The 16638-nt window shown below is 38.0% G+C and overlaps 1 protein-coding gene across 10 annotated transcripts in view; it reads left to right on the forward strand.

Moving 5' to 3' along the window:
• gphnb (gephyrin b) overlaps positions 1-16638 on the forward strand; it is a 110951-nt gene that overhangs the window by 68532 nt on the left and 25781 nt on the right. For 5 of the 10 annotated variants that reach the window (XM_036210386.1, XM_036210387.1, XM_036210389.1 and 2 more), the window contains 2 exons: positions 1429-1563; positions 15534-15575. In XM_036210386.1, the coding sequence (XP_036066279.1) occupies positions 1429-1563; positions 15534-15575 (177 nt within the window). The remainder of the gene's footprint in view (positions 1-1428; positions 1564-15533; positions 15576-16638) is intronic. The other 5 variants (XM_036210388.1, XM_036210390.1, XM_036210391.1 and 2 more) reach the window with 1 other exon arrangement.

Here is a 16638-nt window from a genome sequence, read left to right on the forward strand (position 1 = left end):
AAGCTAATATTTCAGCTGCATGCTAGCTATTTTGGCTAAATTAGGCTTTTTTAAGGCTATTTTGGAGTTTAGCTAATATTTCTACATGCTAGCTATTTTGGCTAATTTAGGCTTTTTGGTTTTTTAAGCCATTTTGGCGTTAAGCTAATATTTCAGCTACATGCTAGCTGTTTTGGCTAACTTTGGCTTTTTCTGTTTTTGAGGCTAATTTGGATTTAACCAATATTTCAGCTGGCTATCATCAGCATTTTCAGCTATCAACCAGTGTTTTTAGCTATCAATTTCAGAATCTTCTACTATCAGTACTAGCATGTTCAGCGGCCAAATTCAGCTTACAGCATTCACACTAGCATTTAGTCCAGGTAATGCTATAAATCTAGTTATTAGTTATTTTGAAGCTAATCATAGTTAAGATGTATGCTTTACATCCAGTTTGCACATGACCTGATTAGTCAACTAATCTGAAATAATCGGTGATTAGTCGACTATTAAAATATTTATTTGTGGCACCACTACTTATTACGAATCTAGTCTTCTAGTACTGTGGCTTCAGTTTTGCACACTTTCTTCACATCATTTACAATTGTCTTCAAGCAGCTTTAATAATAGGCAGTGCCACTAACAATAAGGTATTTCCAGGTTTAGCAGAGGTACATCAACAAAAATTGACTGATGCTCACAAAAATCCTTGCCTTGCTGTTTTATGACTTGATTAAGCAAAAGGCTTATGTACTTGAGGTACACAATTCCTCCTGCCAGTGTCTCCAACTAGCGATACATTTCCAAAAACAAGTACATTCTGTCTTGTTTTTAGGGCGTTTTATTTTAAGACACATCAGACTTTAGTGTAGATCTCTCTTTAAAAAAAAACTATTGCATCATGGGTCTTTGATGGAGTTAACAGTTCAGCCTTTGAGGAGAATAAGGGGCTGATTCTTTCAAATGTCTGTGTTGCATCATGACTTTCTGCCTCCACATGCGTGTGTGTATGTTGTGTTCCTCTCTGCAGGACGTCTCTAGTGTTCATCCTGAGTCATATCATTTTTTTTTATTATTTGTCAAACCACAACATCCCGATTGACGTGTGAAAAGAATGTGTAGATTCATTTATTTTTGTTTAATGGACTCCATGGGTTTTATGATTGTATGTCTCCATGTCCATCATCCTGTCCTGTCCTGTCTGCAGCACGGACCTTTCTGTCAGGGTTACATCCCACTTCATTGTCCAGTCACAGATAAATATTGGTAAGACTTCACCATCCAGAAACTCATCATCCATCACTGCTCACCATCTTTATTTTTGGCTCATTTGCCGACCTTTCAAAGACTTGGATTACTTCTATACATGTGCGCCTCTTCATAAAAATATCTGTTATGGGTTCATAGTCTTTGGGGTGTTTATACTGATGCACGTTTTTGTGTCTGTAGATTCCAGACTCCATTATCTCACGGGGTGTGCAGGTGTTACCCAGGGATGCAGCTTCTCTCAGCACCACGCCCTCCGAGTCGCCCCGCGCCCAGGCCACCTCCCGCCTCTCTACGGCGTCCTGCCCCACACCCAAAGTGAGTATATTTTTGCTCATTTTACACACTCAAGTCGTATAACATTATCTTGTTTTTTAGCTGAAAGACCAACTACAAAAGTTACACAACAAAGGGAGATTTTTATGTCTCAGCATCACAAAGTTTGTCATTCCTTTGTGTCTGTTTGAGTTTGTCAGGAGTTGTACGTTTGTGTGTTTGATGAAACGGCACATTGTGGTTCCAGTGTGGGAGTTGCAGTTTTTTATTAGGCACATGATCAGACCTGTCCTTGCTTTTATGTGCTACATGGGACACTTCAAGATTTACAACATTTCCGAGAAAATTCCAGAGAATCCAAGTTTTATTTTTTTTTTTTACTAATTTTTTCTGCAGATGTTATTATTTTTTTTTAATATTTATAAGCACCAAAAGGCGCCGGGTCTTTCTCTGTTTCTCTCTTTCCTTCTGTTCTTCACTTCATCTGTCGGTGTCATGGCTTCATGTGTCTCCCGGACAGCAGGCAGGTGCCACGGGAATAGATGGGGGTTGCTATGGCAACAGGGGGACGTTAAAGGAGGACAGATGCAAGGGTCATACACGGAAAAGGACTCTTTGTGCTGAGCTGGGACCTGATATTTGAAATGTCTAGTTTTGAATGCAAGTTATGTTAATATGTAATGTAGGTCATCCAGGAAAGAAGATTTGAAAAAAATGAGCATTAGGTTAAAGCCTTAGTTAGAGCGAAGGACCAGGAGTGTCGTAGGAGTCGCAGGATGAAGAACCCAGAGGTGAGTTGCGTGGGTACGTGGCGTGACCGGAGGCAGGGTTCTTGAATGGATCAGTCCTGTAGTTGTGGTGGAAAGTTGGATTCATGAGATGAGGGTGAAGATGAATATCCTGGAGGCCGGAGTGAGCAGCGAGTGGCAGAACAAACGAGAGACATGAGCTTCATAAACTAGAAATAACAGGTTTTAGTAGCCAGTGTACAGCAGGTAACAAACTGGAGGTGAATACTAGAGATGGGCCATCTTAAAAAAGTGGACCAACATTGATGGGAGATTGGGGTCAGCTGAGTCCTATCAGGAGGGACCACAGGAACTTGGGAGCACCACAACACTGAGTTGCCTGTCGCTGAACTAGAGTGTGGCATGAGGACACCGTACGACAGCATCACCCATACATTTTAAATGTGTGCAACTTCCATTATCCTTAAAAATACTTTCATACAAGTTGGATTGGTGCGGCGTAGGTGGATTGGAGTGGCGTCCGCCATTTTGCGGTCGCTGTACCGGTCCGTTGTGGTGAAAAGAGAGCTGAGTTAGAAAGCAAAGCTCTCAATATACCAGTTGATCTTCATTCCAGTACTCACCTATGGTCATGAGCTCTGGATCGTGACCGAAAGAACGAGATCCTAACTACAAGCGGCTGAAATGAGTTTTCTTCTGAGGGTGGCTGGACGCTCCCTTAGAGATAGGGTGAGAAGCTCGGTCACCTGAAGAGAGCTTGGAGTAGAGCCGCTTCTCTTCTGCATTGAGAGGAACCAGTTGAGGTGGATCGGGCATCTGATCCGGATGCTTCCTGGACACCTCCCTGGAGAGGTGTTCTGGGCATGTCCTACTGGGCGGAGGCCCCGAGGAAGACCTAGGACACGCTGGAGAGACTACGTCTTTCGGCACACAAGGAGTTGGAGGAAGTGGTCGAGGAGAGGGAAGTCTGGGCATCTTTGCTTAGAGTGCTGCCCCCGCGACCCGATCCCAGATGAGCGTAAGAAGATGGATGGATACTATGATACACTTACCACACACACTCCCCTTTTCACAACAAGGTACCACGAGGGGGTCCAAGGCAGGGTCTCATTGTGTCGATTCCAACCCTGGATAAATACAGAGGGTTGTGTCAGGAAGGGCATCCAACCAAATCAAATATGAGAATCCGACGTATGATATCCATACCCAATCAGTCGAAGCCTGGGTTAACAACGACCGCCATCGGTTCTGTTCACTGACAGGTGGAAATTAGACTACTGCTGGTCGAAGAAGAGGAGAAAGGAGCATTCATAGCAAGAGATAAGAGGACAAAGACATGAAAGTAAAACAGGGTCAGATGGAGCGAGATGATTTGCTGAAAGGAAAAGCCAAAAGTAGAAGAAGAAGTTTAAGTCACCCATAGGAGCTTAGAGGGGACTCCAAGACGCACCTGATTGTCCTTGGACCCAGACAACCCAGCACTCATACAGGGTGCATGTGACTAAGGCTTAATGAGGTAAAGTAGGAAAAGTTCAAAAATAGGAATAAAAATGTCCTTTTCAGCTACATTTGAAGACTAGCTTTATTGCAAAACGCATCAATTTGGTGACTAGCGTTGGATCCCCAATCAGTTGCATGTCTAATTCCTTATCTTGGATGAATATCTGTAAATTTCCCTCATGATTGATGCGTTTTAAGTTTTTCAGGTCTAGCAGGCGCACTGAACGCCGTCTGTCATCGGGCTCTCCTCCGGAGAAATTGCACTCTGGCATTTTGTCTCGTCATTAATATTGTTGTTGTTTCAGAGTTTCCTGTAACAATTGCCTATCCTGGTGAATGACTGTTGACTTTGGACCCCCGTGTTTTGTTTGGTGGATTTAATCTCTCTGCTCTGGTACCACACAACATTTAATCAACAAGCTTTGCAAATAAGTCTTGAAGTCGATTTGATTCTTCATACATTGTGAATTGGAGACCTTAACCCCGCCACGCTGTGTTGTATGTTTATTATTAGATCATCATGATTTATGCCTTCAAACATGAAAAATGTGACAACAAAGTTTGGTTTGAATGATTAATGAATGAAAAAAAATAACTTGATTTCATTAACAATTCTAATGACTCTTTGATTTTGTTGTACGGCAGAGAAAAACTCTTTAATGTGATTCTGCTGAGATTCATCTGCGTGTGATTAGTGCCAGAGTTGTTTTTTTCTGAGGAAAAGCTCAGCATGGATTCTTTTAACTGTAACTTTTATACCGAGTTGGTTGCTGTAAATAATTGGACAGTGGGGAGCTTTGATGCTACTGGCTTTACTCAGCCACCTTCCCTTCCTCCAACACGCCAGCTCGTCTTTGTCACTGACTCAGGCTCCGACGATCACATACAGGCCACATTAGTCAATGTTTGTGTGACTGTCTGGTCATGTGTGTGTACCAGATATAAGACAGTTAATGGATTTTCTAGATATACTGTAGCTCTTCACTTGTTTAGGTTCTGACACAGGCTGTTTCCCAGCGACAAGCTGCCATATGTTCTTTGAAATTCCCACATTGCAAGCGGCTGCCAGCGGTATGTACACAATATCCCCAGAGCCAGAATGACTCTGCTTGCTGATGCATTTCGTGTGCCTTTTGTGGGCTGCACTAGTTTGCTGGCTGGGTGTCGTTGGCAGAGCTCTATAGCTGCTGTGAGAGGCGAAGGTATGGAGAAGGTCTTAATCCTTTTACTGCCAGAGCAGCTGCTGCTGTGGTTCTAATACATGCAGGAAACATGCAGGAACATGAAGCGGGTCAGGAAGCAGCATTTAAACATCTGTCAAGTTTCAGAAACATGTTTATTTATTAAAAGTGTGAGCAAAATTGGTGTAAGTTTTCTGGGTTTGCATGTATGTGGAGTGCAGACTCACAACTGATGTTCAAACCTGTCTGTCTGCAGAGCAACAACTGAACTCCTACACACAATAACGATGGCTCTGAAACACAAGGATTACTACAGCAACTAGCTAATTCTTTATTTTGTTTGTTTTATTTTTTTGCACACTTCGACGGATGCAAACGGGCATGCACACATGCACAAGATGCATGCTGGGGTTTTTTTGTGCCCTTCCACTCTTGTGAGCATTTAGCACAGTTATGTAATGGTGAGTTTGGATTAATGAAGCATATGTGAGATGTGGCTCTGACTCAGAAGATGGTCGGCAGTGTGTGTGTTTGTAATCCGGCTGTAACCAAAGTCATTTTCAGAAGTTGGGGTGTCGAGACAAAACCTCTGTTTGCATTCAGTGTCCTGCATTTGGGGTTTTAAAAGATCAAAAATGACTGATTATTTATAGATACTTTGTCTTAAATTAAAGAATAAAAAATGCTGAATTCCTTAGTAGAGAAGCTACATCTTAAAATACATTACTAGTAATACTACTTGAATCTGATTTTTTTTCCATAATTTACAAATAAAAGAACCTTTTTAAATTGCTATTTTTCTTCAAAGATAATAGAATCTTAATTTCCATTCGAAAATTGTTCTTAAAGGTTATATCAGGGATTATACATAGCTAATTTTTAAATAAAAAATAACATAATGCATTTCACAAGAACAATAATTGTCAAATAATTCAAAAGAATCACATATAATTTAAAAAAATTGGGAAATGTTGTGTTTTCTTCAAAAAACAGATAAAGATATAGAAAAAACTACAATAAAGAAGCATTTTGTTTGATTTTTTTTTTTTTTTTTTTTTTTTGAGAAATAAAACATCCATCTCCAGAACCTGCTGAAGGTTTCAGGATCACAAGGTTGCTGGAGCCTATCCTAGCTACTGTTGGCACACAGGGAACTGATCACCAGTCGGTTGCTAGGCAACTAATTGACTAACATGCACTCAATTTAGAGATATTGGAGGAAGCACGAGTGCCCAGAGAAAACCCACATCCAGGCAGGATTCAAACCACAGCGCTAAGTGAACCTGAATTTACACAAAATCATCAAGATTCTGCAAATTACCAAATTGTAACAGATGGAAAGCAAAATGGATCCCAAAGATTCAAATTATGCAACCAATAATTAAAGTTTAGCAAATAAAAAAACTAAAACTAAACTATTGAATTTGTGTTTCAAATGCAAAATTAACTGTTGAATAATTAATCAGAATTATGAATAATTAAAAAAAAACTACAATGCTATTTCATCACATTGGAAGAAAGATTACAGTTAGCAAAAGCTTTAAACCTTGAAAAAATTATATGCTTTTTCAGTACCCTGGAGTTTTTTTTTTTATTCTCAAATTGCTGTCTTTGTCTTAAATATCAGAATTCTGACTTTAATCTCAAAATTGTGACTTTAATCTCAGAATTCTGACTTTAATCACAAAATTTTTACTTTAATCACAAAATTATGACTTTAATCTACAAATTCTGTCTTTAATCTCAGAATTCTGACTTTAATCTAAAAATTATGTCTTTAATATCAGAATTGTGACTTTAATGTCAGAATTCTGACTTTGATCTCAGAATTCTGACTTTAATCACAAAATTTTTACTTTAATCTCAGAATTCTGACTTTAATCTAAAAATTATGTCTTTAATATCAGAATTTTGACTTTAATGTCAGAATTCTGACTTTAATCACAAAATTTTTACTTTAATCACAAAATTATGACTTTACTCTACAAATTCTGTCTTTTATCTCAGAATTCTGACTTTAATCTCAAAATTGTGACTTTAATCTCAGAATCCTGACTTTAATCACAAAATGTTTACTTTAATCACTAAATTATGACTTTACTCTACAAATTCTGTCTTTTATCCCAGAATTCTGACTTTAATCTCAGAATTCTGACTTTAATATCAGAATTCTGTCTTTTATCTCAGAATTGTGACTTTAATCTCAAAATTGTGACTTTAATTTCAGAATTCTGTCTTTAATCTCAACAACTGTTATCTCAGAATTCTGACTTTTATCTCAGAATTCTGACATTAATATCAGAATTGTGACTTTAATATCAGAATTCTGTCTTTAATCTCAGAATTCTGACTTTAATCTCAGAATTCTGACTTTAATCTCAGCCATAATAACAACCAAACTCCAGTTTTACAGAAAATAAAACCCACTTGGCGGACGGGTCAGCGTGACCGGTCTACCTGGCCTCAGAAAGTTTGGAATAAATCAAATTTGACTGTTTAATTAAATTTGACCTAATTTTTAACTTTAATGTGAGCCATGCAGCAGTCATAATTCTCTGCACCTTGATCACCTTGGACCTGGAGACAACATTATTTATGTCGTGCATGAGGTGCATAAACATCTCATCTGTTTGACATATATTTCTATTAAAGTGTTCAGGCTCCATAGTTGATGGTTCTGTTGAAGTTCTTCAGGTGCACCGTCCGCTCTGGTCCAATCTCCGTTTTTATTAATATTTTGATGTATGGCTTTAGAGGAAACCCAGAGTTGATTGAAATCCGCTTCTCACTTCTGTGGTTAATATTAGCCACATTGACATCCCAAAATAAATGATAATATTAACTAAAAATCAAAAAGATGACAGTTTTTTTCTTACATTTTCATATTTTTAATGTGAAATTCCGCATCACAGATTGCTTGTCAGAGTTACAAAAGCTCATCTGTTGAGCACATAGTTCTTTGCTGGAGTTGAAAAATTTCTGTGCGCTTTGGCACGGTCCTGCTCTGTGCACAAGATCACAGAATCATCACTTCCGGATGAGTGGTGACAGAGGATCATTGCTAATGTGAGGCGACGTGACAGCAGGAGATTAATAATTTATGCACCAAGCTGTTAGCAAAAGCACTGTCACCACCTCGGCACAGTCATGTGAGGGATCAATGTGCAGGGAGAACATGAGGGGGACCTCTGCAGACTGAAGCAATGCAGGAGGTGGAACAAGTCAACCTGTTCCTAAGTTCGCTGAAGTTGAGGTCACACCTGAAAGCAAAAGTGTTTGTAATTTCCCTGTAGACCAGGAAACAAATGTAAGTTAATAAAATACATATAACAATAAAAAACTCATTAATGGAGTTTGGGATGCACGTGTGCTGTGTCATAATAAACAATTTATAACTGCAACTACATTGATGTTTGGAGACTGCAAGGTTGTAAATCTGATTTTTGGACTTTAAAGGTCCTTTTTAGCCAAAAATTAAAAAAATGTGTTATATTTTAGGACGTAGTTTCTGCAGAGTGGTAGTTGCATATCAGAAAAGTCGCTGGCGAGACTTCCATTTTCCCATTATCCTTTAGTTTACACACTCTCCCGCTAGTTACAGCCCCTCACAACCCAAAGCTAACATTAGCCGTACAACAAAAATGGTGTGTTGTATTGGGGCTAACATGGTGCGTTAGCACTGAACGCAAATTGTGTGAAAATTCACTCACCACCTGTCAAAATATATGTACCTGAGCTTGACGTCTCATATAGGAGTAGCTACCAGCTAATGTTTTTAGCCTGATCGCTACATGGAGCTGTGTCTGTGTCACTTATAATGTGTGGAAGACACGGATGATGTTGAGAGATCAGGTTTATTTATTTATTGGAAGTGTCCTACAATTGGTTATCATAAAAAGGGGTCAAATCATGATTTTCTTAAGCATTTCAGAGTGAACTACATCCATATATATGGTCATATATTACCTTAGGAACACTAAAACACAAATTATTTATAAAATAATTGTTATTTTTGTGAGTTTTTTCCTACCCGGAAGTAAAACGACTCGATTCCTGAGGCTCCGCCTTTTAGAGAATTACTCAGAAATGTGTGACTGGATCAAAATACCGCTTTGAGGTTCTTTATAGTGAGGAATGAACAGTATAATACACTTAAAAGCTCAAAAATGTTAATGTATGGCCCCTTTAAAGATTTTCCACCTCACTCTGGGGGCGGAGTCTATATGACAGCCTCATCCACTGTGTCTCCGACTTAGATTGTAGGCTCACTGTTCTGCATTAACCCCAGAGGGTTAAAGGGAAAACAAAAATAAAATTAGGGGACCTTTTTTTCCATTAATGTCTTGATAAAAATAAGAAAACAATCAAAAATTTCAGGAGGCCCGACCAGCCTTTGCACCCCACAGCGGCTCTGTATCTGCCCTGCTGGCTCCTGGGAGGCTGGCTGGTTCCAGCCAGAGATCCCCAGGCTGAAGATCTGTCCAGAGTTATCTCCCCCCTTACCCAACAGTAGCCGGGACGAGCTCTGGCAACCCTGCAGACTCAGCGGGTTAAGAAATTCGCTAAAAATTCAGGGTAAAAACGCATTGGATTAGTCCAAAGCTGAGTCCCGTATTGGTAGCTGCGACAGTGCAACCTGCCAAAATTGAGACTTTTGCTCTAAATTCATACTGCTGCCTGACCGACGCTCCTGTCACTCGAACCTACAAGCTAGCATTAGCATTAGCCGTACAATTTTGGACGAGATTCCAGCTCAGACGAGGAAAACGTGGATCTATTTATCTATATGTGGATGCATCAGTATGGAGCAAAGCGGGAGCTTATAGTTCCTGATTTGAATAAAGAAAAACTAAAAAATACAATTTTAAGCATCATTTTCTTTATATATGTCCTCCTTCATGAGGAAAATAGTACAAGAACATGCTAAAAACATTTTCTTTGGCGTTTATTTTTGAAGGCTTGAAGGCTTTAGTATTAAAAACTGGGTGCTATATTTTCCACTAAGTAAAAAAAGATTCCCTTATGGTTTATTCCCCCTAAAGAAGTAATAACACTCACTGCAGGGTTTTTTTTTTTTTTTACTTCTGCTGAAATTACGAGGTGATAAATGTGTGTCTGATGATGTGCGTCGTGAACAAGGCAGATTCAAGATTCGTGTTATTGTCCTCCTTCCATGCAGAAAGGCTCATAAAAATGATGTATTCTCTCCTTGGCTGCTATGTTGTTGAGGATTTATGATGGAATGAGTGAGAAAAAGAGGGATGAAGGGAGTGGGAGCGAGAGAAAGTTGGTTAAAAGAGTCAGTCCGAATGTCCAACTGTGAGAAGACAATTTTTATTTTTATTTTTTTTTGCAAAAGTACCCAAAAAAATGGACTTTTGGGATGGAGAACGTTACATTTGCCACGACAGGACAGCTCAGACGCACCATCACACACAGAGGGATGCACACAGACCTCCGTCACTCGTGCGTGCACGATTGAGCGCACGCCACGGTGTTGGAAGCAGCCTCCTCCTCCTCTTCCTCGCTGTTGTTTTTGTTTCCTCGCTGCATCCTGTCGACGGCAGCCTTCCCTTCTTATCTCTCGCTCTCCTGCTTCACCCTTCCTTGCTTCTCGCACAGTGAGTGTGAAAAGTGTGTGTGTGTGTGCACGTGTCGGCGAGCTCATTCTGCTTCCACTCAAGGCAGAAGATGGTAAGTAAAGTCTTTCCTCCTGCAGATCGGAGTGTTTACAGGTTTAGGTTGTGTGTATCTGTTTAGAAAAGGAAGGATGTTGTGGTGCCATCACAGGGGGGGTGTGGGGGTGCTGTGCATGCCAAAACCTTAATAATTCCTTAAGGCATCAAAGGTCTATTAGTATAAAAATACCCCAAAGAAGGCTATGATGTCTTATGAGGCTTCAAGGATGAGTGATGGAGCACGTGGTTGGCTTTAGGAACTGGAAGTTGTCCTCCTACAGTTAGGAGGTGGCGGCCATTGTTACATAAAACACAGGGAGACATTGTAGCATTTTGTACTGAATCAGTGTTTCAGCTAAGAAATCAGCAGACATTTAAGAAGTTATCTAGAGTTCCTAACCAGTAGGGGTGTAACGATTCATTTTGATAGGATTTATAGCTGATATTGGTTCATTTTGGACCTAAAATTGATTTTTGGAACCAGATTCCTCATAATTAAATGTGTGTGCAAAAAAAAAAACAAAAAAAAAACAAAACTTAATGTCAAATTCATTCATATTTTAGTTTTATAAAGTATTTTTGGAACATTATGCCACACTAATATGGTCAAATCTTTTCAATTTCAAAGCTGTGGTCACTTTTTAATTGATTTTATTTCATTTTTAAGTCGATTTCATTAACAACGTGCGATCATAGGAATAAAAAATCGATTTCTAGATTAATCGTTACACCCCTACTAACAAGCATTTCAACAGAAAACCTCTTTATCCTGATGATGTTTCTTATTTCCCTGGAACGTTGGTTTGCTAATATCAGATTATTGAATAGAAATGGGGGCAGTGTGGAGGAAGAGGTGCAGAACGCCAGGAAGCTGTGATGGTTCAAGCAGCTGACAGGGAGAGGCGGGAGGATGTTGATGCAAGAGATGATTTTGAAATGGATCCATTCACTGACGGAGAGGTTTTGGCTCAGAGCATTCAGGAAAAAAATGAAATAAAAGTAAAATTTCAAATGATAAATTAGGTTTTTTTCGCCTTATCTGACAGTTGTCTTATATTTATTCCACTGTCCTTCCGCTGATCATAATTTTTAACAATATTTAACAATTTTATGGTTAAAACTTTTCAAAAGTGACCCTATGAGTTGTTTTACTTTAAAATCTTTTAAAGAGTAAATAAAAATTCCAGGTATTCCTCATATAACATCTTTGTTACATGGAGTCACTGCACTCTCCCCTCAAAAAGATATTTAATCTCAATGGGATTTCCTGGTAAAATAAAGGTTAAATAAAAAAATTATAATAATTAAAAGATATGCACATATATAAATAGAGGTAGTTATACGTATATAAATGGAACCAGATTAGCAGATGGACAATCTGAAATATAAAATTTATTAAATTATCTTTTTATTTATTTATTTTTTGTTTATTTTTGGTCATGTTATAAACAAAGTTTTGTTTGTGTTTTGAATTTTTGGTTTGTATGATTTGTATAGAAAAAAATTTGTTTTTTAAAATAAAAAGTAAAAAAATCTATAAATTAATTAAAAGAGAAACATTTTTTTCCACCGTTGTTCTCCATAATCAAACATTATCAAACAATGGATTTTGATTTTATACAAGATTTAGTGTTTTGTTAAAAAAAAGTGAATAAAATCACTATTATGTTAATCAAAATATGATTAAACCATACATTTCTTAATTTTTCTGCAAAAATTCTTATTGGAGTCATATTTGAAATAAGTGTAGATTTCGTTCATATATCAAAGAATTGAAAGACAAACTCCTTATGAGTAATTCCTTTATTTTCACGAACAAATATACGTTCGATTTAAATGAAATAAGAAGGAAAAATCACGTAATCTGGATTTTATGTATTTTAGTCTGTAGTTAACGTACAGCCCTTTCTCGCTTTGTTGAACTTGTGCCACCCATTGAACATTTGGGTCAAACCGCTTCAGGTCAAATCATCTGCGCCCGTCTGTCGCTGCATTAAAAGTTTGTGCACATGAGAGCCGTGCAGCTCTTGAACGCATTCGCAGGCGTGTTGCGTTGGTCTGCAGGACTGCTGACTCTTGAGTTTGGCTTGAAGGCAGCGGAGGATGGCAGGAGGTTTGAATGGAAAGACAAAGACAGGGCTGTACAGTCGGATTCAAAAGAGATGAGCAGAGATGCAGGAAGCGATTCACACGCCATGTGGGCCGCGAAGCTGCATAAGCAGCATATCGTGTGCCTGTCAAATCAGCTGCTTCAGCTCTACGTCTCCAGAAATTCGTTCAATAACTCATTAATTTCTATGGCGTCCAGGCATGGAGGCAGTCATAAGAGGTCTGTGATGAACGGTGAGGTTAGGGGAGGGAACATGCGGCACATGTTGGGCTACAGCTACTGGTTATTATGCTATTATTTACATTTAAGCAATTCAGCAACTCAGTTTTTACTTGTAGCTTCTACAGATTTGAAGATTTTAAATTTAGCTTTCCGCCCCTGTGATGTCAGAAATTACGCCCCTTCTGTGATAACCTGAAGACTCGTCTCCTGTCAGCACTCTTAAACAAAATCTGTTTAAGAAATGTTACGCTTGGAAAGGTCGAGGATGTGTCTGAATCCCCTCAGTGAGCTCGACATTCCTACTGTTATTCTGGAGAAAGATGTAATAGTTTAAATCAGTTCAAAATGAGGTTTGTAGGCATTTATTGATATATATTTATTGTTGTTTTCCATTTTTCTGGAAGTGAACAATCATTCAAACATGTCTGCAGTCGTGTTTGAATGGTCAAGCACGGTAGTGGAAGAATGATGATTTTTGGTTCATTTTTGACAAAAACTCTTTTGGATTAGAAATGGTTTATTTCAAGTAATCAAAGCAAGAATAATGCATACAGAGAACTAGAGCTACCACGATTAGTCGACTAATCGACGACTAATCGACTATTAAAATAGTCGACGACTAATTTAATAGTCGATTAGTCGTTACTTTGAAATATATGGAGTCAGAGTGTAGTAAAGTTGGAAGTTATAATAGTATTCTACTAGCTTTTTAAACTATTTTGGCATTTATTAAGTTTTTTAGGTTATTTTGGAGTTTAGCTAATATTTCAGCTACATGCTAGCTGTTTAGCTAACTTAAGCTTTTTTGGTTTTTTTTAGGATATTTTGAACTTAAGCTAATATTTCAGCTACATGCTAGCTGTCTCAGCTAATTTAGTCTTTTTTAGAATTTTTTAAGGCTAATTTGCCATTTGACTAATATTTTAGGTACATGCTAGCTGTTTTGCCTAACTTTAGCTTTTTTTTTTGTTTTTTAGGCTATTCTAGAATTTTGCTAATATTTCAGCTACATGCTAGCTGTCTCAGCTAATTTCGTCTTTTTTAACATTTTTTAAGGCTAATTTGCCATTTGACTAATATCTCAGGTACATGCTAGCTGTTTTGCCTAACTTTAACTTTTTTGTTTGTTTGTTTTTTAGGCTATTCTAGAATTTTGAAAATATTTCAGCTACATGCTAGCTGTTTGGCTAACTTAAGCTTTTTTGTTTTTTTAGGATATTTTGAACTTTAGTTAATATTTCAGCTACATGCTAGCTGTCTCAGCTAATTTAGTCTTTTTTAGCATTTTCTAAGGCTAATTTGGCATTTGACTAATATTTTAGCTGCCTATCAGCTTCAGCTTTTTAGCGGCCAAATTCAGCTAACAGCCTTCCCACTAGCATTATCGCCGCTAATGCTATGTATCTGGATTTTAGTTACTTTAAAGCTAATGAAACATTGGATCATTTAAAAAAAAATCACAAAATTAATAGTCTTCATCAAATTTAAAAAATTGAGTTTAAAAATTTAATTTGATAAAAAAACTCACATTTTTATTGTAACAATTTACAGAGCTTCCGTTAATTAATCTAGTGTTTAATTTTTTACAGTGTGGGCAAAAAAATGATTGGAAAATACTCATGCATTCACCACATAATTAATGCAATTATTACTATTACTCCTTAATGTGCATATTCTAAGAAATTACAGAGCTTTTGTCATTTAATGTTTCATTTTTTACAGTGTAGCCATGAAAATCATTAGAAAATAATTAAACGTTCACCAAGTAATGAATGTGATTGTTACTAAATATACATATTAGTTCTTTTACATATAGATTGTGACACAATGAAAGTATTAAGTATATTAAGGTAAATAGATTTGCTTGAAAGGGAATGAGTGGAAACGAACTTATATAATAGGTTTATTTATTTATATTTGATGATCATTTATAAGTTTTTTTCTTAAACTTTTTTTTATTAAACTTTTTTTTTAATTAAAACTTATTTGGAGTTTGTCGTTAAGCAATATTTCATCTTGTTTAGGTTTGTTTAAATAAAGCTGTTTTTTTATTTACTGTTAGGGTTTTTTTGTCGAGTTTGGTTCTCAAACTCCTTATTACGAGTGAGTACGTAGTCACAAATATGTACATTTTGAGAGAAAAAAAGTCACAATTGAATAGGAATTTAGTTTTTCTTAGTTGCTTATAAGCCCAAAGAACTTATTGGTACAAACAAACATATCAATACGTTTTCCTTTGCAAGATCTCTTGAACAACGTTGTGCTAATTAATTATAGTTAATCCAAAAAACGGTTATATTTTCTTTCCTTTGTGAACCTCTTCCCCTCGTGTTTTTTGGGAACTGATCTGTTTGGGTCTGACCTGCTGTCCTGACCTCTACCTGTTCGACCCCGTCCCGCCGTGTCTGTCAGTGCCTTTGGCTGCTGAGGCAGTCACCTCCCCCTCCTGAAAGACAGAGGGCGCTGTCTGCTTCACCCCATCAGTCTCTGTGTGCCTCTGTCCCCCTGCTCCAGCTGGCTTTGGCTCTGTTAAACCTCTTCTATTCTCCCCTCTTCTCTTTCGCGGCACCAGGCGCGGCTCCCCTCCTGTTCATCCACCCTAAGCATTGCTGAGGTACTCCTGCATGTGTGCCGATGCACCGGTGCGGCTCTAAGCACGCCATCGGTGGCTCATCCCGCCTTCCCCAACAGCGGATTTCCTGTCTGGCATGACCGTTTCCTGTCCCTTTTGTCTTGTGTGTGTGCTGTCCTCCCTGCTGCTTGTGTTGATGCCAGTGTTGATATTGTTCCTTGTTTCCATTCTTTCACGCGCCGCCAAAACAAACAAAACCATCTTATGACATTCCCTCAAATGCGTTTTAACTTCAGAAGTGAAGTTGAAAGATGCTTGAATTATGTATCAGTATGAAAGTAATATTGCTTGCTGAAACAAAGTGCATTTCTTTGTGTGTGTATACACTTCAGATCCTATCAAAGGGCTTTTCTGACACACAAACGCAATCACACACACACACCAGATCATAAAAGGAAGCAATGAAATGGCGACTCAAAAGATGACTTTTGTTGTGACTCTACATTTACATGCAGCAGTGCACTGGTCAGTAATGAATTTAAATGTAACAGACTCAAATATAATCTACATAAACGCACAAACAAAACAGCAGCTTCTACAAACAAGAGATTAAAGCAAATTCTTCAAACTTTTTCTTGATTTTATCCCATAAAACCAAAATAACGTAGAGAAAATGATGAATTTGATGCATTTTCTATTGCTATTATACTGTAAGTTAGCTATAGGAGCTCAGAAGGGACAAATTTACTCTCCAGTTTGAATTTAGACGTAAAGGCTCGGGCTGCAAAAGGGTGCAAAATGCCCCGCCCCCAAACGTGATAGGCTGCAATAATACACGATTAACTAAAAAAATAAAAATAGAAACAAAACAAAAACTCAAAAAAGCATAAGAACTGGAGGACAGATGGATAGAAATACAAAAAAGTATCCTGCTTGTGCTGTTCCCTAACCCGCTAGTGTCAGGAAAAGCATTCACCATAAAACTTTATTGACATATCAAACAGATCAAAGAAGACAAACACTGATATGATGGGTTTTTATGTATTTTAGGGGCTTGGAGGGATAAAACACTCCTTATATTCTATCCCATAGTGGGGCTGGCTAA

This window comes from Oryzias melastigma, linkage group LG24 (assembly GCF_002922805.2).
Source record: "Oryzias melastigma strain HK-1 linkage group LG24, ASM292280v2, whole genome shotgun sequence".
Lineage (NCBI taxonomy): Eukaryota > Metazoa > Chordata > Actinopteri > Beloniformes > Adrianichthyidae > Oryzias > Oryzias melastigma.